At 41.6% G+C, this 24,000-nt stretch overlaps 3 protein-coding genes across 3 annotated transcripts in view; 2 read left to right on the forward strand and 1 right to left on the reverse strand.

Moving 5' to 3' along the window:
- Positions 1-4,588, forward strand: part of LOC308366564 (alpha-1,3-mannosyl-glycoprotein 4-beta-N-acetylglucosaminyltransferase B) — a gene marked incomplete at both ends in the record, with an annotated part of 12,758 nt that extends 8,170 nt beyond the window's left edge. Inside the window, 7 exons of the mRNA XM_080840281.1 lie at positions 262-392; positions 578-685; positions 1,160-1,353; positions 2,679-2,757; positions 3,164-3,239; positions 3,754-3,866; positions 4,568-4,588. Of these exons, the coding sequence (XP_080696407.1) occupies positions 262-392; positions 578-685; positions 1,160-1,353; positions 2,679-2,757; positions 3,164-3,239; positions 3,754-3,866; positions 4,568-4,588 (722 nt within the window). The remainder of the gene's footprint in view (positions 1-261; positions 393-577; positions 686-1,159; positions 1,354-2,678; positions 2,758-3,163; positions 3,240-3,753; positions 3,867-4,567) is intronic.
- Positions 4,589-8,398: 3,810 nt separating this feature from the next.
- Positions 8,399-10,643, reverse strand: LOC308367305 (short coiled-coil protein B-like). The gene is made up of 4 exons (XM_080841192.1): positions 10,524-10,643; positions 9,696-9,763; positions 9,491-9,571; positions 8,399-9,225 (listed from the first exon to the last, which is right to left on the reverse strand). Exons 2-4 carry the CDS (start codon positions 9,709-9,711, stop codon positions 9,080-9,082), a joined length of 243 nt encoding a protein of 80 aa, XP_080697318.1. The 5' UTR covers positions 9,712-9,763; positions 10,524-10,643; the 3' UTR covers positions 8,399-9,079.
- A 4,798-nt stretch (positions 10,644-15,441) lies between these two features.
- setd7 (SET domain containing 7, histone lysine methyltransferase) lies at positions 15,442-22,633 on the forward strand. The gene is made up of 8 exons (XM_080841195.1): positions 15,442-15,483; positions 17,748-17,877; positions 18,148-18,349; positions 19,184-19,373; positions 19,480-19,561; positions 19,890-20,007; positions 20,322-20,479; positions 21,263-22,633. Exons 1-8 carry the CDS (start codon positions 15,444-15,446, stop codon positions 21,465-21,467), a joined length of 1,125 nt encoding a protein of 374 aa, XP_080697321.1. The 5' UTR covers positions 15,442-15,443; the 3' UTR covers positions 21,468-22,633.
- Positions 22,634-24,000: the final 1,367 nt, after the last annotated feature.

Here is a 24,000-nt window from a genome sequence, read left to right on the forward strand (position 1 = left end):
TGTGTCTTGAACAGGAAGCATTTAGGGTTAGGGTGCATTTCATTTCCTATAACTGTAGTTAAAATTTCTCTATCTGTGTGTGTGTGTGTGTGTGTGTGTGTGTGTGTGTGTGTGTGTGTGTGTGTGTGTGTGTGTGTGTGTGTGACCTGGACCTGCACATTGACCTGAGTCTGTAAAATTCTTCTTTTCTATCTGTGTGTGTGTGTGTGTGTGTGTGTGTGTGTGTGTGTGTGTGTGTGTGTGTGTGTGTGTGTGAAATAGGAAAACTGTTCAGGACTTCTGATTTACCAATGGTAGTGGAATTCTTTCTGATGTTCCACAAAGACAAGCCAATAGACTGGCTCTTGGATCACATCCTGTGGGTTAAAGTGTGCAACCCTGAAAAAGACGCAGTAAGTACAAAGATATCCACAGCATCTGATGCTGTGGTTTGACAGCTCCTACCAGAGTCATCTTCACATGACGTTTTTGAACTTCCTCAAAATAAACAGTTTTTTGTAGGGTACTTGACCAGCTCTTCATGTATTCATTTATTTAGCTGAAATAACTATTTCTTGGTATCCTCTCTTCTCTGCAGAAACACTGCAATGCTGAGAAAAGCAGAATGAAGCGGAGACACAAACCATCCCTATTTCAACATGTCGGTCTCCACTCTTCCCTTCCGGGGAAGATCCAGAATCTAAAAGTGAGCGGAGCTTTTCTTCCCGCTAAAAATGAGTAATTCACGCATATATAGCTGATGTGCAGTTTTTTTCCACTTTTATGGAAGCACAAAAGCTTGTGCAGCACAAAAAGTCTTACTTGAGTGTGTAATACCCCAGTACCTTCCACCCACCCGCCCACATGCACAACCAAAGCCATACTCCTTATGCTGTCACCCATACACACCCAAAACCCATGCATATAACATGCACCCACACCCACACCCACACACACAAACACTCACAGATTACACACACATTCTTTACCATTGTTCACACTCATCCACACATAACTTTACATTTTACACACACACTCACAAAGTCATACACATAACCCTAATGGACAAACTAATGCATATAGACCCCCCCCCGCTAACACACACACACACACACACACACACACACACACACACATTTACACACACACACACACTTATGCATGCATGCCTTGTTATAAGGATAAGGACTTTGGGAAGCAGCCACTCTTCACCCCCCATAAGAACCCCGGTGCAGAGGTGAGCAGCAGCCTGAAGCACTACCAGAGCCACTCACTGGACAAGGCCTACAGGGGACAGGACTTCTTCTGGGGCCTGACTCCCACCGCAGGAGACTATATCCACATCCTCTTCCAGCAGCCACAGAGAGTGCAGGGGTGAGTCTCGCCCACGTTCAACGCTTCACACACACACACACACACACAACTAACACATACGTCATTTGTTTCTGTGCAGTGTATACACATACACACACACACCCTGTGTCCACACACACATTATTTAACCCCAATTTGTACTGTAGTTCTTTCATGAAATATTATGGCATTCACCTTGTATAAATCTCAGATAAAAGCAGATCAAAGATTCTTGAAGACGGTGCATAATCAGTATGATTAGCAACAATGCCTTATCTATGGTGTCAGATTAATGCCAAACGTATCTGGGACTCACTCGATCCAGTTACATCATGTAAGAAGGAAGGTTAACAGCAATGTCCTTGTAATGTGGCAATGACCTAGTTGATCTGGTTTCTTTCACTGATATCAGGCCCAACACGTAAGACTATCTAGCTTATCTCTGTACATCATCTGAAATGTATTTGTTTATCTCTGGCTCTTGATGTCATTTCCTGTGCAGCTATGTGTCTGCACCTCCCTCTCCTCTTTTGTTCTGGGCCTTCCCCTCTTCTCTCTCGCTCTGTAATTCTTTCTAAGTTTCTAAGTGTTCTCTCTATCCCAACTCTTTAGCTCTCTTATACACACACAGATATACTGTATATCCATCGCTTTCTCCCACACACTCTCTGTTGCTCTCTAATACACACACAGAGATATATATCCTCTCTCTCTCACTCACACACTCTGTTGCTCTCTAATACACACACATATATATATATATATATATATATACATGAATGTGAACTCTTCAAGTCTGTCTCCTGCTCTGACTGACTTTCAATCTTTATTCCATTCTCTCTCTCTCCCTGCCTCCCTCTCCATTTCTCTCTGTCTTTCTCATCAACTTGCTCACTCAGTCATGATGCGCATACAAGACTATAGTGTGATATACAGCCTGGTTTCATGGACTCTTGGTAGACGCTTGAATGGCTGCTTTTTAGCTTTATTATAATTTGTAGACTTAAGATCTACAATTGACATTCCACAACACTACACCACCTCTGCCATAGAGTGGACTTTCACTTCACTTTCATTTAAAAAAAAAATTATTATTTCTGTTTGTATTGTGAACAGGTTAATTAGTTACAAACAAAGGTTTTTGGATAAATAATCAGTTAAACATTATCATTTGAGAGTTGGTGGCATTGAGAGGGTTGACTAGCAGTACTTTTGTGCCGTGCGTAAATTCAACTTTTATGAGGTTGACTAATATTGTTTGCTAGTTGTTGTGGTACTGATTATTATAACACCTCGTATCCATTGGATGGATGCTAACATGTGCCCTCTTTCTTTCCCCACTGTAGGTACCTGTTCCGGAGTGGCAACATTGAGACGAATGGCGACTGGTTCTACAACACCACAGTGGAGGTGCTGCCAAGGGACGTAAGTGTGATAGGAACTGCATTTTGTAATATGTTTGTGAAACAAACACCTGGCAGGCGCTAGCGCACACACACTCACACACACACACACACAGAACTATACCGACACACTGATGTTAGACACATTGTTGCTTTGTGTTTTTTTTCTGGAAGAACTGAGAAAGGCAGAGTGGGTGTGTGATAGGCATGTATTTTTAACCTGATTGTTGATTGTTTTGTGTTGTTGTCTTGATGTTTTGCTTATTAATATTTTAAGCATATACATCATTACCCATACAAATGTTACTATTCAGGTTTGACCGCTGTACTACTGACACAGTAATAGACACTAGAGATAGCCTTGGGGCTTTGAGATATTTGTGTATGTGTGTGCGTTGTTCATCCGCCAATGTCTGCTTGTTTCACAGAGATCTGTGGTTGAGAGAGTTCAGAAAGGAGAACTGCCTCAATACCAGGCATCCTCAGATGGTTTTATTGTCATTGGTAGGTCATGTTTACTCTTGTTTTCACAAATATTTGGTTATTTTTGTTCAGTCTTGCTCTGATGGAGCACAGTATTTTATAAAAACTTATCTTTCATATCCTGTTTGACTGAAACTTCCTCATTTATTTACTGTGTGTGTGTGTGAGTAACATCTGTAGATGGATCAGTTATTGTGTCTTATTTAACACATAGGGATTATCAATGCTTAAGTACAAACCATCTTTTAGAGCAAACAGGACAAGCAAGATATTTAGCGCATAGGGAATCAAAAGCAAACAGACAGATACATCTTGAGGAATGTGGAACTACTAGTTGCTGTCGGAATTGGCAAAATGTTCAACTTGAAACCAAGGATATGAAATTGTTTCATCAGAATAGTGTTGATGGCATTAGCTGTCATTGCTATGGAGCTATAGATCTAGCGACATATGAGTAATATTCCTATAACGATTGTTTCCAAAATGTGGGCATTCATTCATTCGTTTGTTTGTTTGTTTGTTTTCTTGTATCCAGGTTCTTTTGTAAACGGACTGGCTGAGGGGGTGCTGGATGCTGCTGTGCAGGACCTGACCGCCATGCGCCTGCTGGTCCACACAGACTCTGATGTATGGGTTCTACTGAGTGAGGTGTGTACCTTACTCTCCCTTTCTCTGTGTCACACACACACACACACACACACACACACACACACCGGGTCACCACTTATCACCACATTTAAGAGCAAAGAGCACACCTGTGCCCAACCCACGTTTATAGCTTTGTGCACTCACTGCTGGGTGTGTTACAGTACTTCTAAAGGAAAGACATAGCTTATCCTTTTCTGAGCACACTCCGGCTCTTGAACTTTGAGCACAGTCTCTCTGTTAAGTTGTGCGTGTACCTTTTTTAGCCCGTTTTTTAAAACTACTCAGCATGTCGTCTTGGCTGGTGGTGACACTAACTAAACATACCTGCTAATTGAGCTCAAGTTAGAGTAAATCTCTCCATTCAACCATCCACTTAACCTTCCTGTGTTCCACCCAGCCCATAACAATGACTTACCCTAAAATGCATCTCTTAGCTTCTGACATACATTAGGATGAGCTTTACTCAGCGGTATGAGGGATCTCTGAAATCATGTCCAGTAAAACTGGTTCACAGGGACCTTTTAGATGTACCTTTGAACACTTACCCCTCCGTGCACCTTGAACACATGTTCTCATGCATTCGTCTGGCAAGGGGACTATGTTACTGCCTGTAGTTTGACTTACAAAGCTACTCAATTGAAATAACAGTTTCAGTCACATTTTCTTGTGTCTCGCTTGTACACTTCTCTGTTGACTTTCAGTTGTTTCATGAACCAGGCTGAAAGATTAGCTCCAGCTAAAACATTGAAAGGCTCCTCCTTGAAAATGTATTTTAGTGTTTGGTATGTTAAATATCCACGTTATTCCATTTTCTTCACGATTCAGAGCGTTCCACATTTTTTTAAGTACACTAGATCAACAGGGTCTCCAAATGATGCTTAAGTTACGTCAATGGAAATAGCTGAGTATATGTGAATATACTTGCATAAACCTTCAAAGTGCACACACGCACGCACACAGATACACATACAGAAAGATGATTGCTAATATAAGAACATTTACAGATCCAACCACACCGCACTGTGTCCATTATTGCCTGTTTCCCAAGGCAAGTTTGAACAGCAGAATTCTGTTTGCATTGTTACAGGCAAAAAGACCCAGTTTGTCGTCTGCCCAGTGCATGTAAGAAGGGAGCACACATAAACTCTTTACACGGCAAACATTCTCATTGAACACCATAGATACTGCAGCTATTTCTCTCTCCCACCTGCTTCTAAGGAATGAGTCACACGGAGAGCCACGCCTCAGTTTGCCTATAGCTAAGATAGTGCACTTATCAAGTATGAGTTACAATGAATTTTGTTTGCGGTTTCTAAGATACACCGTGTGGCTCACTCACGCGATGACAGTGTCCGGTTACCCTATTTACTGATGGAGATAAGAGTCACGCTTTAAAAAAAACAAAAAAAAAGAGTGACAACTATATTTCTTATTGCTCAACGTGATGCACAGTGTATGTGAATGCATGCGTGGGTGGGTGAGTGAGTTTGTGTGTGCTATCTGTAGCTGACCTGTAACTTTTTCACAAAATTATTTCCACATTCAAACCACATAGAGAAGCAGAAATTACCATACCCTATTGTAACTAATGTTGTGGCCCATTGATTTGTGCAATATGAGAAGTTCACACATCCTTGTTCCGCCTCTTAAGGTTTGGTTAACACTCACTCTGGTCTTGCTCTGACAGATGTTCATTAAGGTTTAATGGGGGGACAAGCAACTGAGTGGAGAGAAACCAGAGAAGTAATTCTACAGTACCCCTCCTACAACATTCATGGCATGACCTCTAGTGGACAACTGTGGAACTGCAATGCACATTGTCACTTTCCGATATTGAAGGACGACCTCAGGGTATTATTCTTGGTATTTGTTGTTGTTTTAAAGTCAATTCATCTATTTTTGTAATATACAATAATGCACCCACGTGCATTATGTTAAAAACATGACACACTGGATTTCATCTTGCAGATTTTATCATTTCCATCCCTTTGCATGTAGCCTTTATTGTTGTGTTCAACTTTGTTTTTAATTCATGTTTTTGTTTATATAATATGTTATTATTGGATCAAAATGTGTAAAAAATTCCTACAAGATACATTAAACCACAACATTTTAGAAAGTTGTTCACACCGAGACTCTTTTTTGTCATCTTCACCTCTGCCAATTTTAGTTTTTCACTTTCAGGATCGGAAGAATCAGAAACAGAAACAGATTAATTGTCAAGTAGGTATACGCCTACCTGAAATTTGCTCTGGTGTATGGGTGCATACATTAAACATAAAAACATACATTAAACATAAAAATCATACACACACAATAAGTACTACACATAACATAAAACATAGAAACACACTAAGTACTACACATAACATAAGTACTACAGAAAGAACACAGTATGGAAAGAGCTATATAAAAAAAGAGTGTATATAAAAAAGTAAAGTGAGAGGTAAAATGCAAAAAAAAGTGAGTGTGCAATGTGCAGTGTGCAATGTAAAGAAGTGAAATGTGAGTTAACATAACTCAGACTTGGGGTGCGGGGGCGAGTCAAGAGTCCAAGACAGGTGGGGGTCCCGGGCCTTGTTAATAACGCCAACTGCAGCTGGGAAGAAGCTGTTTTTGTGGTGTGAGGTTTTGGTCCTGATGGACCGCAGCCTCCTGCCGGAGGGGAGGACCTCGAAGAGTTTGTGACCCGGGTGGGAGGGATTGGCCGCAATCTTACCTGCCCGCCTCAGGGTCCTAGAGGCAAACAGGTCCTGTAGAGATGGCAGATTGCAGCCAATCACCTTCCCAGCAGTGTGGATGATACGCTGCAGTCTGCCCTTGTCATTGGCAGTGGCAATAGCGTACCAGATGATGATGGAGGAGGAGAGGACGGACTTGATGATGCAGGTGTAGAAGTGCACCGCTACAGCCCGCAAGTTCCACTCCCTCTGCGGAGATTCAAGCACATATATCCGCCGCCATCTCTCCACAGAGGAAAATCTCAACACAACCTTCTCTCGCGCCCCGGCAAACGCATCATTGTCTTTGGCAGGTTGAACTTCTTCAGCTGCCGCAGGAAGTACATCCTCTGTTGAGCTTTTTTGGGGGTTCTGGGAGATGATGGCGCCCAGGAAGCGGAAGAACTTCGCAGCGTTGACTGGGTGTCTCTCAGGGTGATTGGGGCTGCGTTCCTTCTAAATTCGACAACCATCTCCACTGTTTTCAAAGCATTTAGCTCCAGGTTGTTCTGACAACACCAGGTCACCAGATGGTCAATCTCCCACCTGTAAGCGGACTCGTCCCCACCAGAGATGAGTCCAATGAGGGTGGTGTCATCTGGGAACTTAAGAAGTTTGACGGACTGGTGACTGGAGGTGCAGCTGTTGGTATACAGGGAGAAGAGTAGAGGGGAAAGAACACAGCCCTGAGGGAAACCGGTGCTTATGGTCCGGGAGTCAGAGACATGCTTCCCCAGCCTCATGTGTTGCCTCCTGTCAGACAGGAAGTCTGTGATCCACCTGCAGGTGGAGTCAGGCACGCTCAGCTGGGAGAGCTTGCCCTGAAGCAGAGCCGGAACGATTGTGTTAAAGGCAGAGCTGAAGTCCACAAACAGGATCCTGGCGTAGGTTCCTGAGGAGTCCAGGTGCTGGAGGATGAAGTGGCATCTTTGCAGGGGTTCTGGTTCTTGAATAGTCTGCTGACGTCACTCTCCAAGATAGAGAGTCTTTCACAGAGTTTTTGACGTCTGCTGGCCTCCGAACCCTTCTGGTTCTTAATATAGAATATTATTACAAGGCACCGTGTGTATGTTACTGTACCTGCTGCTAGATAGTTACTGCCAGAGCTGTGTCCAGACAGATGTAGGAAAATTTAACCTTATTTTTTGTTAAAAATGTTTACACCGTTTGTCAGAATTAAGCATAGATTCACATGGTGTAGTTTAAATACCTGTGTGAACATCCTATGTGGACTTATGGAAATCTCCCCATTCACTTAGATCGGACAGCTGATTTTGTTTGCCCGACATAGCCAGATAGTAAAAGAGATAGTAAACCAATATGGCTGCCGAGTGGCAAGACTTGCCTTTAAATACTTTGGCATAAACATGCAATGTGAAGAGTGATTTGCACTGCCATGCTTAGTTTCAATGAAAATGCATTCCTAGAAAAGGAAACTTGCATCTAAGCATATAATCCAAACAATGAGGGCAAAACAGCTAAGGATTGACTCTATGAGGCTCATTCATTCAATCCGTTCAAATGTATTTCTATAGCACCAAAACAATGAAATTGTCTAAGAGCACGCAAAATGGGCAAAGGTGCTTTGGCTGTCTCTCTTCAGCCACCCTTAGAAAGCCAGATGTGTTTAAGATAAAGACTTTTTTTTAGAGATGAAGAGGACAAGGAGCTATACATTAAGTCACACAGTGGCACATCAAAAGGATATATGTTTATTATTAACATAAGTATTAAAAGGTGCCTGAATAGACACAGGTTAAATAACACATGATGTTGGGGTGGCAGGCATATGACAGCAAAATACACAATAACTTACAACTATTACCTACATCAATTTCTTGACCCAATTTCTTGTAAATAAATTAGTTTGATTTTGAACAACTCATCATTGTTAGTAATGTTGTGTGTAGGTAGTTTGTTCAGAGGTGGAGAACAGATATGTTCAACTGTGGAGAATAACTGCTGTTAGCGGTCATTACAGTTGTATTTGAACCAACAGAGCAGCAAATTGAACTATTTGTTTTAAGAAAATTCCCCAAAAATGCCGGATATATTACCAATAGTAATGTCAACACAATATAAAAAGTAAAAAAAAAATAAACACCTGTTTTTAAGTCTGACATTAGCATAAAAAGGTCTGTTAAACCACTGCAGTAAGTTAAGACATGAGTCTATTCTGCATATGCTCACAGGTCATAAACAAAAACAACTGAGCCAAAGTATTCCCTGATACTAAACAAATGTACATTATGTAAACATTAATGTGAATGTGAAAAATGACAAAAGCTACAAAACACAACGATAAAAAAAATGTACATTAATACTGACTTGCCTGTAGTGGTGCAGATAAATGAAATCACCAAATATCAGTGTTTAAGTCTACAAGTTAAATAAGTAACTTCTACAGCAAGGGTCTGCAGTTCTGTGTAAAAGCCAAAAAGAGTAAAGGCTGGGGGTTGGTCCGGGGCTGGGTGGGGGGCACATCTGGACCTTTTACTTTGTCCGTTTGTTTCTTGTGTCTGTGGTCTGAAAGACACTAGAAGCCGACATGAGGTTCTCTATGTACTGGCCCAGAACCTGGTTCTCAGACTTCAGCTTCAGGTTCTCTTCTTTCACGGCATCCACACGAGCTGACAGATCTGCAGAGAACACAGGAGAGAAAGAGATTATGTGGATGGGATGAGTGGTCTTTAGTAGCCTACGTAACATTTCAATGTCTCTTCTATTTATATTTTTGAACATGTGAAAGGAACGCTGCCCCTAAAGTCCCCATAAGGTGAAATATTAAGGTTATTTCTAATCTTCAAGATAATAACTTAAATAGTCAGGTCTGTGTGTTAGGCATCCTTTTTCCACACATATGGATTCACATGCATAGTGACATTTCTGACAGCTCTGACTGACCTTCTAGTGTATGTTGCAATTCCAGCACCTGGTTTATCAACCTTGTCTTTTCCTCCAACTCCGCCTGGTTCTCCAGGTCACCTGAGATAAGGAGAGGGAGACATGTGTAACTGCAACATTCGCCCTTGGCCATGCCATTACATTAATGGACACCCCTCATATGACGATAGACGTGTAATAATTAGGTTTTAATGTTTTAGCTTACCGTCGTCGGAGTTCATGGTGAAATATTCGTCTTCTTTTTTGGAATGCAGGGCTGCGACTCAGTGGGCACTTATAACGTCAGGACGTAAGTTACAGGTAAGTGGGGGTAAAACATATGGGTTGATTTGATTACGGCTTAAGACCGTGTAAGTACTCTGTTTTGAAAACACTCGGGCTAGCCTGCCTGCAAGGAACTTGGTTAACTGTATTCAACCCAGACAAGACAACCATGATGATTGAGTGACTAATTAGATCTCTATAAACAGACAGCTGGTGTTAACCTTATGTTACCAATTGCTCTATGTGCATACCCGTTAAGCTTGCATGTTGGTTGACTAACTTTACAAACTGGCGTTGCAAGCATTAATACAAAACATAACTGTGTCTGAATTGCATGGTTTACTCTTTAATATTACTTTATCTCACAGACCTCCGGTCGCTAGCTAATGTTGACGTCTAACGTTAAGCTGACGTGAGCTAAAAGGCAAGTTGGCTAACGTTACGTAGGGTTAGCTACTAACAGACACAGTGCACATTTTGTATTTATCGTTTACAATTTAACGACGGTCGAATATTTTACCAACTAGGTTAATGCTGTATGGATGTCACCAATCAAACAGTGCCTAGCTCTCTTGCTGTCTAGCTAGCTGGCTAACGTAAAGGTTTATTTTCAGCCACTTATCGCTAGCTTGCTGCCAAAATATCAGCACTGTTAACACATTAGAAGGCCTATACTGCAAGTGCACTCCCCGAAACTCTCCTCATGTGGATAGAAACACAGCGATATGTTTGCCTCCATCAATACATAATCTCCAGCAATATCACTTACCCCAAATATACGAAAATGCGTGCTTGCTTGTAAAAGAAATTATAGCTGTAGCTGCTAGCTAGCCTAGTTTCTACTGGCTAACGGTACGTCCCTGATGGATCAGCTCATTCTAGAGTGAAATCAAATATTTCCATTCTACCGATAGAGGGGGACATAGCCTAGGTTATCTGTAAACATTGGCGATTGTTCGTAGTCATGAGGTGGGTGGTGGGCATGTTCACCTGTCATCGTCAACATCGAATTGACATTTATTTGTAGTCAATAGGCCAAATCATGTGCATAGGTAATTTACAGTTTTTCTCCATTGCTTTGGATCATTTCACGAAACAGAAATGACATTCTCAAAACAACACGTGCAAACCTCCAAACCACTGGGCACTTGTTCACAACCGATTTGAATTTCTCATTCCTTTAATCAAATTGCAATTGTATTAGCACATCCTTGTAAATGACAAGTACAATTGCCTACAGTTTGCACAAATTTCAAATGATGTAGTACATATTTGAAAACGGTTAGGTTCAATTGCCTTCTGTTAGCCCAATTACCAATTGAATGTATCTTGCTGGTCTAAACTGACTGTTGCGTCTCAGTCAAGTCGTTGTTCTCTGCAAAACATTTTGGCATCATTTTCTTGTGTACATCATCACCTGCACAATAGTTCACTCCACTGTCAAAATCTTTCAAGTACATAAAACCATGAAAAACATCATGCTATATACTGTAATATGGATCTCTTGGATCATCAGCTTAATTTTCAGGAGATTCACACATCCGATCACCAATTACACAGTAAGTTTAGTTAGCTGACAGGTCCTAACCAGGAGTATAAATGCTTCCATCAAATATCTAGAGCTTGACCAAGTTCAGTACATGGAAGCACCTGGCCAGGGAAACAACCAAGCCAACTGCCTGTTCTAGGAAGAGGAGGAAGAGGAGCAACGGTGGATGTCCCAGGCCAGCGCGGGGGGCAACATCCCCATGTGTGGTGCCATTTCAGAGAATTGTGTAGTCACCCACATACCCAGTCTTGGTCCATACAATACCCAGAAGCTTCAGGTGTTCTTGGACCTCTTGCACTCTGATCTTATTTGGGTTTGGTAGGGCCTCACTTGCCTACATTTGTCACTGTGTGGGACAATGTAAGCTCCCACCGTGGTCCGCTCATCAGGGCGTCGTTCACTGCCCATCCAAGAATGCTGATGGTGCTTTTATCCCCTTATTCCCCAATACTCAATCCTATGGAGGAGTTTTTTTCTGCATGGAGGTGGAGGGTCTATGAACATCGGGCTCAAAACCAGAGGTCCCTGCTCCAGGCAATGGATGCTGCTTGTGATGATGTCAAAGCAGATCAGTGTAGGGGATAGTTGCAGCCTCCACGTCGATTTTCCCCCATTGCATAGCAAGGGAGAACATCAAATGTGATGTGGATGAAAATCTGTGGCCAGACAGAAAGGAGCTTGAGAATGAGCAGGAGAGTAAGGACGACAACTAGTGAAACTCTAGCATTGCCTTATTTTTTTACTGTATGTGTTGTTAGTGTAGTCTATACATAACTTTAGATTCAATGTGCTTATTGTATGACAGTATATTGTGCTGTACACATTTTCTGCTAATGTAACCACGATGTATGGCAATAACTGTAACAATTGCCATGGCAGTATGAGTGCTACCTTGCAGGCCACTCTTGAATTATTCTTTTTTCAGTTTGATACACAAAGTATTCCGGAAAGAAAACATCTACTGCAGTAAACATTCAGTGTCAAAGGACTGAGCCAAGATTGAAATATGCACATGAGGGATATTACTGCCATACTGACAAAACGACAGTGGTACAGGAGGTAGAGAAGTCGTTTAGTAATCAGAAGGTTGCTAGTTTGATTCCCTGTCGAAGTGTCTTTGAGCAAGACACTGAGCCCCTAATTGCTCCTGATGTGCAATGTGTCATCAGTGTAAATGTAAAAATGTGTAAGTCGCTTTGGAAAAAAGCGTCTGCTAAATGTAAATGTAAAACATCTAAAAAATTTGACCTGCAGAGTTTAAACAGTGCAAAAGGGACTTTTCGTTTTGGGGGCACTGACTACTTGTATGAGAGAAGGAATTTGATTTGACTGATGAGTTGTCTGTTTTGAGAGAGATATGACCTTTTGCAGGTGTGCCTTAGTGTTTTGCTAAACCCTCTAGGTCATTTTGGCAAATGTATTTAAAGCTTTGAGAATGTGTTTTTTTTTTTTTTTCAAGAGTTGAGCCACAGCAATCGAGAAGGAACCTTTCATTTTTGGGGCAATGACTATTGATATGAGAAAATTATTTGGTTTTGAAGCTTGGGTTAACTGTTTTGGGTGAGATATGAACTTTTGAATGTGATCTTTGTAGCTGTGCTGAACCATATAGGCTATTTTGCCAAATGCACTTAGAGCTTTGAGAATGTAATTTCTGTTTCAAGAATTGGGCCAAAGCAATTGAGAAAAACTTCAAACGTATTCAAAGAAAAAACAGTTAGTGCCACGCTAGGCCTAGACTAGGCTCAGTTTAATGCACCCGTCCCAAGCTACAAAAATGTGCAGCCTTATCCAGGACTGTTCAATTAGCCTACTCAGTAAGCTAGAAGAAATTATAATATGGCGTAGGTTCACCATACAGACAACTAAGGAGGTGGTCGATGTCAATGTATGGGATGTCCAGGATAACACAGAGAAGGCCAAGGGTCCCAGTAAGACTTAGAGGAAGAATAGCAGCCACCACAGTGTAAAAGCCCAGGAAATGCCTAAACCAAAGCAAAGCAAAGCGATGGTTAATGTAGTTTTCCATTGATATGAAACATTGATTAAAATATGATTTCAGTTACAAGAGTTTCAATGGATTACCATATTTTAGCAGTGTTGGACTGTCCACAAGAGTACATTTGCCGTGCTAAGACATACACCCCCCCCAAGACAACTGCCATTTCTGGGGAAAAGAAAACATATTATTTATTATATTATTATTCCTTATTATATAAGGTAACTGCAACATAATGAGATGACACCAACTTTTTACAATTGCAAATGGCTCGTGGCACTTTTGTGATATCTCCTACCTTCATTGAAGAAAAGCCCAGAGGTCCACAGAATCACAAGGAAGATTGGGTAGAACGCAATACACTTCTTACTAGATAGAGAGAGGGAGAGACCAAACAGAAGTGTCTCACACAATGGCGACTAAAAAAGTGCCATTCAGTTAGTGATAGGCCTATAAATGACATTCATCTTGATACAGTCTGTGCTGCATCTCTGTGGCAATGACAGAAATGGATTAAAAGCAGGTGGTATTAACATTTAACCATGACATCACTGCTTTAATGCGGTGTGTTATTCATTGTTTCACAGGGCATATTTTCATTGATATTGTGGAAATATATAGTGTGGTGTGGTGGGGGGGAGTGGTCCTTACTGGGCACCTAATGTCATCTCAAACTTTGTCTTCAGTGCACGGGTCATGACTGTGTTTGCCGCCCATTTTTTCCGTAGCAGGTGGGCTATATAAGCTGCAGACAACAACCAGCACAGTTTAGAAAAAAAATGCACTTTGTTTTTTCTTTCTAACGGGATGGAATTGTGGAACTGGAATTGAGGTTCCAGGTAAAAACCCTCTCATGAAGAATGAAATTATTTATTTGACCAACCCTGAAACAACAAAAGTTTTTTTTTTGTAATGGATTCCAAAGAAACTGAGTCTTCATGAAGAACCCTTTGTTATTATTTGTGTAGCGACAGACCTATATACTCTGATGTGTGACAATAGCAGGGGAAAAGACCAGGCAGAGGAGAGGTAATATTGGAATACAATTAAACATGCTGCTCATACTAACCAACAAGTTGGAATCATATAAATACAGTATATATATATATATATATATATATATATATAGATAGATAGATAGATAGAATAATATATACAAAACTGGCAAAAAGAAAAAATACAAAGGGAAGAATGAGTTGATTCCATAGTGCATAACTACATTTAGTAGAGGCCATGGAGATGGTGACGGTAAGCAACTAATAATGTTCCGAGTCATGCAACGATGGTGATCTCATCCGTCTCTGTACTGACTACTGAGTCTGGCCTCACAGCAGTTACAGCAATGTAGACGTTCATTTTTTATATATATTAAAATTAGCATACCAAAGAATACGAAAGTTATTAACAGACGTAGGATATCCTTACCGGTTTGAATAGCTGATACAAGTGTCACAGCTCCCAGGAGAACCGGTATCTCAATGGCCATCCTTTTTAACAGCCTGAACGGTGCGGTCTCACTCTATCATATGGCAGTGACCTTCTGAAGGCTGCATGGCAGTCCTCCGTGTCACCATTGTGACAGCAATGTATCAACTATTATGTCATGCATTGTCATTAAGAACAGTTAGGATACGCGTTAAAAGCAACGAGAAAATCGAGAGTAGGCCTATGACATGGGCTGGGGCTGTGCTACAGAGTAAGAAGACATTTTAATATGTTTTAAATACTTCATGCACATGATGTACCGAAGATGTAGCATATACATACAGTGGATGTGGTCGCAGGGGAAATGTAAAGTGCCCCAAAAGCACCGTTCCTTGTTCTTAAACTACAACTGTTTAACCTTCGCAAAAAGTGTAATTTCTTTACAAAACTGTGTATTGCCATCCCAAATGTATCCCGAGTCCTTCTCATAATACATCTGTGTTTACACCTTTTTAACTTAAATAACTGCTCTGTGTATATAACGTGTGGTCGAGCTGGCAGTGATGTAGTTTAGTCTGATGATGTCAGAGCCTGCGCGCCGGCAGGGTACTGAGTTTAACAAAATCGGAGGCTGCGGGTGGACGTTTGCCATATAAAACGCTATCGGTTCACGCCCTAGTTTGAAACATTTTCGAGACGTTATTGAAGAAACAACAATGGACAGCGATGACGAAAACATTGAGGAGGTCGTAGAGGGTATTTAAGTCTTAATTTAGATATCAAATGGACACCGTGGTGCTATACCGTAGTTTGGTCTCGGGACTCATGGGCGACAACATGTAGCTGACGCATACAACTTCCTCAGACGATGATATATTTCATAGCAGACCAAATTTGGGCCTTTGTGTGCCTTTCCCAGACACCACGGTGTCTATTTTCGAAGGAAACCTGCTGGCTCTGCATTCAGAGCCGACAAACTCACTTTCTCGCTGTATTCGCAATCAAAAATACTCTTCTCAAATGGTGTAACGTTAAATTGCGCTGTTACAGCAATCGAGGGCGACTTTATTTCCATGTACACAAAAAGTAAAGTGCAACTTTGTATCATGCAAACGAAGCTTTTAATAACCATGTCGGCATTTCTTATGTTCAAGCGCACTTCCTGCGGCAAATAGCATGATATAATGAGGTAAGGTTTTGAGTAGAAGAAATTATACAGTATACATAATGTTGTAGGCTACACATCATTTAATGATGGTCAGGAGGCTGTTTGTTATTAAAGCGAGGATAAACCGTGTATTTCAGAAGCATTTTTCTTATGTTTCTTGATATTTTCTTTACACCCCGACAACAATACACCAAATGCTCTGTAATTAAAAATAACAAAAATCCATCATCTGTGGAGGTTGCAGACGCCTACAATCATTTCATTATTTCTGAATTCAATTATAGGATGGCCTACCTACCTGCCCACCTGCGTGCACTCAGTGAGTGGACTCATTGTTCTTGACTGGAGTCTTCCATTATGCAAGGCAGACATGTAGCTAAAGCTAGCAAGCTCGTCGCACAATAATGTCTGAGAATGTGCAACACGGCTTTACCTAATTTTATGGTTACAGAGTAAAAGACGGAAGTAGAAACGGGTATGACAAAAAAAGAGGTTGGATAAAGCAAGAGGTAAAACCTGAGAAAACTTGGCTTTTCAAAGATGGGGACAACTAGGAGAGAACTGAAGGGCTGAAGTGAGACCATGGTGGTCGCATTTATGTGGTCTTCTGGTTTGTTTTGATTTGGGGAATTTGTTATGCTCCTGAACTATGTAATCAGCGTAGCTTGCTTCTTATTTAGCTACCTTATGTATTAGTCAAATGCTCACGTTAGCTACGCTGTAGTGCAGTCAGTGCTCGTTCATGTGTTTTAGAGTGAAGGAAGCTCAGGCCTGCCATGTGCCCGTGCCCAGGTACAGGTGATCACCAAAGGCGTGGCACAGGTCACTAACTGGCCCTATGCATGTTCAATTTGGGCACCTTTAGGCCAAGGTCACCTGTACCCTTTGACCCTCCCTGAATGCATGCCTGAAGAAGGGGCAAGGGTTTTTCTGGTTGCACATTTTCAAATTCTAGTTTGGCTGGTTTCTCAAAATAGGCCTACCCCACCTTTTAAAGGAAGAGTAGTTTTTAGTGGCATCTAGTAATGAGGTTGCTGAATTGCAACCTGCTGAATACCCTTCCCTTTAAAAGAATATGTGAGTTCCTACAGTGGCCATTGTATGCCATAACAGCAGGAAAAGCCTTAACTCAAGCCAGTGTTTTGGTTTACATTCTGGGCTACTGGCGCCCAGAAACATGGCGGTGTAACATGGCATTCTAAACCAACGAAAACACGACAATGCATAGTTACAGGTATACACTAATGGAAACATAATTAGAATGACTATATTCCATTTCTACTAATGGATGCCACTAAAAATTACACGCCACCTATAAGGTTGTGAAGTTGGCGTGTTCCTATTTATTAGTCAGTAAATTAATTTGGGGTTATCGGTCGGGCCCACACTATAGAATTCATAGATACCCTAGGGGGAACCAAGTCGGCTGTAAAACCACTCAGTAGCCCTGTTATTCTGACTGATTCTCCACAAATTGACTTATCAGTGTCTGATTGTCTAGGTAGTGTTGATAATTTATTGGCTGCTGATTTAGGCTAGTAATTTTCCAACAATTTGACATCATCCATTCTAACCAAAAGAAGTATTAAAAACTGAGGTGACTAGCGACCAACTGGTACTGTCTTTTTTTTTTTTTTTTTAAACTGTTGACTAGATATGCTGTACTTCTGAGTATTGTACATTACAAAAAACTAAGATGAAGTTTTAATTTTTTTGGCTTGCCCCCAAATTTACACCTAAGAACATCATATATTTGTTTCAAGAATCATTCCAAGAAATCTGTAATTATTTTGAATACAATATGGCATGTAAGAAAAATTGAGAATTTCTGTACATATGTTACTGTGTGTAGGCCCCTTGGATGAAAATGACCAGCCACATGGTTTCTGCATGGTCACCTACTCCTCCAGTGATCGGTTCGAGGGACACTTTGTCCACGGAGAGAAAAATGGAAAAGGGAAATTCTTCTTTTTCGATGGGAGGTGAGTGTCCTTCTCTCTGCATCTGTGTGTAAATGTGTGTATGTGCCTGCCTGTGGACATCACTGAGAGCCAAAAATCCCATTTCCTTTCAATAATGTGTGTGTGTGTGGTACTTATGACGCAGCACGTTGGAGGGCCACTACATGGATGACGCTCTTCAGGGGCAGGGTTAGGGTAATGTGTAATGTGTGTGTGTGTGTGTGTGTGTGTGTGTGTGTGTGTGTGTGTGTGTGTGTGTGTGTGTGTGTGTGTGTGGTACCTATGGCGCAGCACGTTGGAGGGCCACTACATGGATGACGCTCTTCAGGGGCAGGGTGTGTACCGCTACGAGGACGGCGGGGCTCTGCACGGGTCCTATGTGGACGGGGAGCTGAACGGGCCAGCCCAGGAGTACGACCAGGATGGGCGGCTGATCTTCAAGGGCCAGTACAAAGACAACATCCGCTCTGGCCTGTGCTGGTTCTACTACTCTGTGAGTACTAGTTCTGATTCTACTGGTGCTGGTTCTACTACTCTGTGAGTACTAGTTCTGGTTCTACTGGTTCTGGTTCTACTACTCTGTGAGTGCTAGTTCTGGTTCTACTGGTTCTGGTTCTACTACTCTGTGAGTACTAGTTCTGGTTCTACTGGTGCTGGTTCTACTACTCTGTGAGTACTAGTTCTGGTTCTACTGGTGCTGGTTCTACTACTCTGTGAGTACTAGTTCTGGTTCTACTACTCTGTGAGTACTAGTTCTGGTTCTACTGGTTCTGGTTCTACTACTCTGTGAGTACTAGTTCTGGTTCTACTGTTTTTTTTTGTAGGCAGTTTTGTCTAACAGTAGTTTTTAGGCAATGACTATTTTAAATAGAGGTATATACTTCAAATGCCAAACGCTTATGTTTAAATTATACACAGGTATGATACCGAGGAACCACATGTAGACCTGTCTGCCTTCTTTCCTTGCTATCTCTGTGGTGTTACCCTAATGTCCTGTCTACTAACTGCGGTTTATACATTGATTTTGCAACATTTCTGCAGCCCTGTGGTTAATACTTGGGTGAATCCTATACGCAGAAGTGCATTTTTTCCACCTGGTAGTTAGTAACATGCATAGTAACTCTGCCAGATAAAGCGTATAACTCCATAACAGTTTGTAGTTGCTAGCATGTGTAATAGGAACTTATTTCATAAAATACTATAATGCGTTTTTTTATACAGTGTGGTTAAAAAATGGTTAGAAAATACGGTAGTTCTCAGGACCAGGGCTGGCGCTCGATCTTGTTTAGTCTTGTTGTAAACTCCTCTCTGTGGTGTTGGTCCTCAGGACCGGGGCTGTGTGGTGGGAGAGGTGAATGACGAGGGAGAGATGACTGGGAACCATGTGGCGTACGTTTACCCCGACGGCCAAACGGCTCTGCTCGGCAGCTTCGTGGACGGGGAGCTCATAGAGGCACGGCTTGCCAGCCTGATGTTGCAAGAGAGCGGCCGACCACACTTTGAGTTGGTCGACGACCGTAAGTCAGATTTACATCATTCCTTATTGAGCAGATGCTTTCATACTGAGGTGAAGTAAAATACCTGAAATTATATTACATTATATTCTATGTGTGTTTTTTTCAGGCACTGTTTATTCCTATGACAAATCAACATCTACCTGCATTGCAAACTTCAGGCTTCTCCCTGATCCATATGAGAGCCAACAGTATGTTTGCTAACACCAGTTTACAACACAACACAGACATCACAGTTGCTATATAGAATATAAGTACTTAGCAGCACCTAAAGGTAGAGTATTGTGTTGTGGATATAGAAATTATGGTTCATGCATAAATGTATGAATTAAATCTTATGTCAGTTTCTCCTATGTTCCGGTGAGTTCGTTGAACCTAGGTCACCTAGGTCAGTTTTACCTCTCTCTCTCTCTCTCTCTCTCTATCTCTTACTTATTACAGTTTTCTCAAGCCAGTTTTTTGGGGAAATTCACTGGTTGACCATCTGATCTGAACTAATTTATTATGCCTGTGTCTCAGTGTGTTTGTAGGACAGTCACTGATCACAGGAGCAGGAGAAGGTCTGTTTGCCAAGACTGACGCAGATCCAGACCGTGTCATGGCTTTTTATAACGGAGTTCGCATTACACATTCTGAGGTGATACTATGACTGTGTGTTTGCCTACTCTTGTCCCTGTGTTAATGTGTTTGTTGTATTTGCAGTTGTATATGCTCAAGCACAGGGAGTTCTACAAATGTATCTTATTAAGTTTACAAGTGTGAGCTTCCATTTTCTTTTTTTGGGGGGGGGGGGACATTGTTACATATGACCTCTTTGAGACTGGGATTAAAAACACACAACAAGGATTAATTGGTCACTATAACTTATAAAATGTTGACAGGAATTGTGATATTGAAACACAAAACGGCGAGTCACATTAAGTGCTGTGTTTTGTGAATGTGTATGCTTAGGTGGATAGTCGTGATTGGTCCGCGAATGGCAACACAATCTCTCTGGATGAGGAGACGGTCATCGACGTCCCCAAGCCCTTTAACCAGACAGAGACATACTGCGCCTCACTCGGTCACAAGGCTAACCATTCTTTCTCTCCCAACTGCAAATATGACCCGTAAGTGACAGACACCTCCTTTACATAATTACATTTCGCTACGTTACATTACACTGTTGCGTCATTCACATATCAACTACATGTGCATTTACCCGTTCACCCCACTCTTGCAAAGTTTTATTCGACTAGACTAACATTATGAAAACAACAGAAAAAAGTTGTGTTCGATTGGATAGTTCTCTCATTCCATTACATGCTCTTGAAATAGTCCATAACCCTTCCGTATACACACAAATACCAAACCCATCTCTATCGTCTCCAAACCATTGCGGTCTTTAAGTAATGTATGTAAGGGATAATGTATAGCACGCCGGTCATTGTCGGGAAAATAAGCCCCTTCAGGGTGAAGCACTTTACAATGTATTTGTTACTATACGTGGTGTTAAAAAGCAAAGAAATAGTTTGCCAAAGACGTTGAACTTCAAAGACGTTGAACATTCTTTAGAACACAGCTGCTCAACCGTCCGCTGAAACTCCATTGATAAGTTACCGGACTACTTGCTGAGTGCTACGAAAGACGTGAATCAGAGGCAAAAAGGCCACTTTCCTTGACAGCGGTCATTATTGCATAGCAACGGTCCGCTATCTGTTAATAACGGACCGCAGAACGTTGGGAAGCCCCGTTCAAGTGAATGGAGCATTCTACAGCATTAAAAAGAGCAGTGTAATAATGTATGTTAGCAGATACAGTCAGGACCAGGCTGAAGTGTCAGCATCCTCAAACAACCCCAGTGGCATGCATATTTGCTTTGTAATATTACTTTTCCTTTCCTCTGATATTAGATTTGTCCACCCTCGCTTTGGCCTCATAAAAAGCATTCGGACAATCCGGGCCGTGCAAAAAGACGAGGAGCTGACTGTCGCCTATGGCTACGACCACCAGCCTTCTGGGAAATCTGAGCTCCCGGCGCCGGACTGGTACACAAAGGAACTCCGGGAATTCCAGGAGCGGAATGGCGAAATGCCCACAAGCACTAAAGCTCGTTAATAGCCACTCCGAGTGCCCCCTCACCCATCCCCCTACAACACTTAAGGCCCTTTCACTCTCCCGACGAAAACTACAATGACAACTTGAACTATAATGGTATGAGTGTCCGCACTGACCTACGATAAGGAAAGCCTCTCAGAAATATCATTCCTATTTACATTCCATGGATTCTGATTGGCTGGCCTTTCCTCAGCAGCTTTACCTGAGGTGAAAACCTGACCGTCTGCTTCTTCGACCCTTCTCTCTGACTCTCTCTCTTTGGCTGTTTAACCCAGACCAGGTACAGCTACATGGACACTTCGTGGCTTTGCTCCTTCCCAGAACTGCTAATAGTTGATGGCTCGTGTTACACACCCTTCCTGATGAGTATTCCTTCCTGTGCTCACCTATTCTGTAGCAACAATCTCAATTTAAGGTCCCGTCACCACCCAATCCCTGCCCCTATTAGTAAAGTATAACTGTTTACTGTCTCCGTGAAAGTGAAGTTATTGGTTGATTCAGCTTTTTACAGTGAAGCCCAAGAGTCTGTTTGCAGTGGTGTTTACAGGGACAGGCCAGGGAGCCTTGAAGAACAGCACAATACTGTGCCTACAGGACTAGCATTCACACAAACCAAGAAGAGCGATGCACTTATTGTCCAATCAGATGTCCCATGTCCTATACAGATCTGCACTTAATCATCCCTGCAGCATCAGAGTATGTGACAATAATGACAGTGGGATGTGATATGGACTGTTATGTGATCTGTTTAATCACTCAAGGCTTCCATTGATTACTAAAGAAACTATCTTAAAGTAAAAAATACCTGTGAGAAGTTTGCTCAGGTCTGTGAAAGTGGGAGTTTTCCTGTTCCTTTTTTTGTTTACATTAAGGCCACTTGTATTTTGTTACTTTCCTAGACAGACTTGTTTCACTGGAGTGAGCGGCAGTGATGCAACCATCAGTATTGAACTCACGAATAGTGGTATTCATTTGTGCTGCATGATACTATCCTTTGCCTTGTATTAATAATACCCCCTTTTGACAGATGTTACAGATAAGGTATGGAGGACTGTTTACAAGTGTGTGTGTGTGTGTGTGTGTGTGTGTGTGTGTGTGTGTGTGTGTGTGGTGCGTGTCTCCCTGCGTGTGTTTGAGATGTGTTGTATGAGCGTGAATGTGCACGAGGTGGCAACTGGAGTACATTGTTCTGAATGTGGGTAATAGCAAGTATTGAAGAGGTTTTCTGCTGTAAACCAGACCAGACTTAATAAAAAAGTTACCATGGATGTTACTAATGATTTTCTCCATTGTTTCTTCTTGTGAGGTACGATCATTTGCATTCACAACTGAAATTTGCATTGAAATTGTTGCGGCAACTGCTGCTTCTAACGTCCTAGGAGAAAAGAAGCGTCACATTGACCTTCACATTCTAAAAAATGAAACTTCATCCATTTAGGGAACGAAAATCCCCATTAGCACTTGAGAAAAGTGTAAATGGAAGGGGGTAAATGTTTAATCGCAGTAGCCTATTTACAGACATCCAATGTCATTTCGCGTGGCATCCTGCGTAACGGAGTAAAACTAAGGGTGTGGCCGCGTGCAGCACCTGCGCGAGCAGGTTAATGAGTGCCAATGCTGAAGGGGTTTTACCTGGTCGACTTTTCCAATAAAGCGGACCGGAAGCATCTTGCCAGTCTGGCCGGAGGGTTCAAGGTACGCAGGCTGTTTGTATTTCGTGTTCTGTGACATTTGCCTACTGACTCCATAGATTAATTAATCCATGCTGGTTTTCCTTAAACTAGTCCTTACTAGATCTAAAACCCAGATCAATTGGAAACATTATAAACATTATAAACAACTAACTTCCTTGATTTTGATCATTTCCAGTGGTGTCAAAAGTATATATATCATCTGCAGCAGCATGTCCACCACACCAAGGGTAGTGGCTCTTTTGTAGGGCTCATTTTAAATGAATGACACTCCTGTAAAAAGCTTGTGCATATATATATATATATATATACAGTATATAGTACTGTGCAAAAGTTTTAGGCAGGTGTGAAAAAATGCTGTAAACTAAGAATGCTTTCAAAAATGGAAGTGTTAACAGTTTATTTTCATCAATTCTTCATAAATTAACAAAATGCAGTGAAGGAACAGGTGAAAATTCTTAATTAAATCAATATTTGGTGTGACCACTCTTTGCCTTCAAAATAGCATCAATTCTTCAAGATACACTTGCGCAGTTTTTGAAGGAACTCGGCTGGTAAATTGTTCCAAACATCTTGGAGAACTAACCACAGATCTTCTGTGGATGTAGGCTTCCTAAAATTCTTCTGTCTCTTCATGTAAACCCAGACAGACTCGATGATGTAGAGATTAGGGCTCTGTGGGGGTCATACCATCACTTGCTTTCTGTTCTTCTTTAAGCTGAAGATAGTTGTTAATGACATTGGCTGTATGTTTGGGGTTATGTTCCTGCTGCAGAATACATTTGGTGCCAATCATACGCCTCCCTGATGGTATTGCATGATGGATTAGTATCTGCCTGTAT

The sequence above is a fragment of the Sprattus sprattus genome, assembly GCF_963457725.1.
Source record: "Sprattus sprattus genome assembly, chromosome: 6".
NCBI classification, from domain to species: Eukaryota; Metazoa; Chordata; class Actinopteri; order Clupeiformes; family Clupeidae; genus Sprattus; species Sprattus sprattus.

What these genes read in the sequence shown, in the direction of transcription:
- LOC308367305 (XM_080841192.1), bottom strand. An exon ending in ATTGCAACATACACTAGAAG is followed by an intron (nt 9,226 to 9,490) that starts GTCAGTCAGAGC and finishes TGTTCTCTGCAG; the next exon opens with ATCTGTCAGCTCGTGTGGAT.
- setd7 (XM_080841195.1), top strand. Translation starts at nt 15,444, where the DNA reads ATGGACAGCGATGACGAAAACATTGAGGAGGTCGTAGAGG. An exon ending in CTTTGAGTTGGTCGACGACC is followed by an intron (nt 19,374 to 19,479) that starts GTAAGTCAGATT and finishes TGTTTTTTTCAG; the next exon opens with GCACTGTTTATTCCTATGAC. An exon ending in GATCCATATGAGAGCCAACA is followed by an intron (nt 19,562 to 19,889) that starts GTATGTTTGCTA and finishes CCTGTGTCTCAG; the next exon opens with TGTGTTTGTAGGACAGTCAC.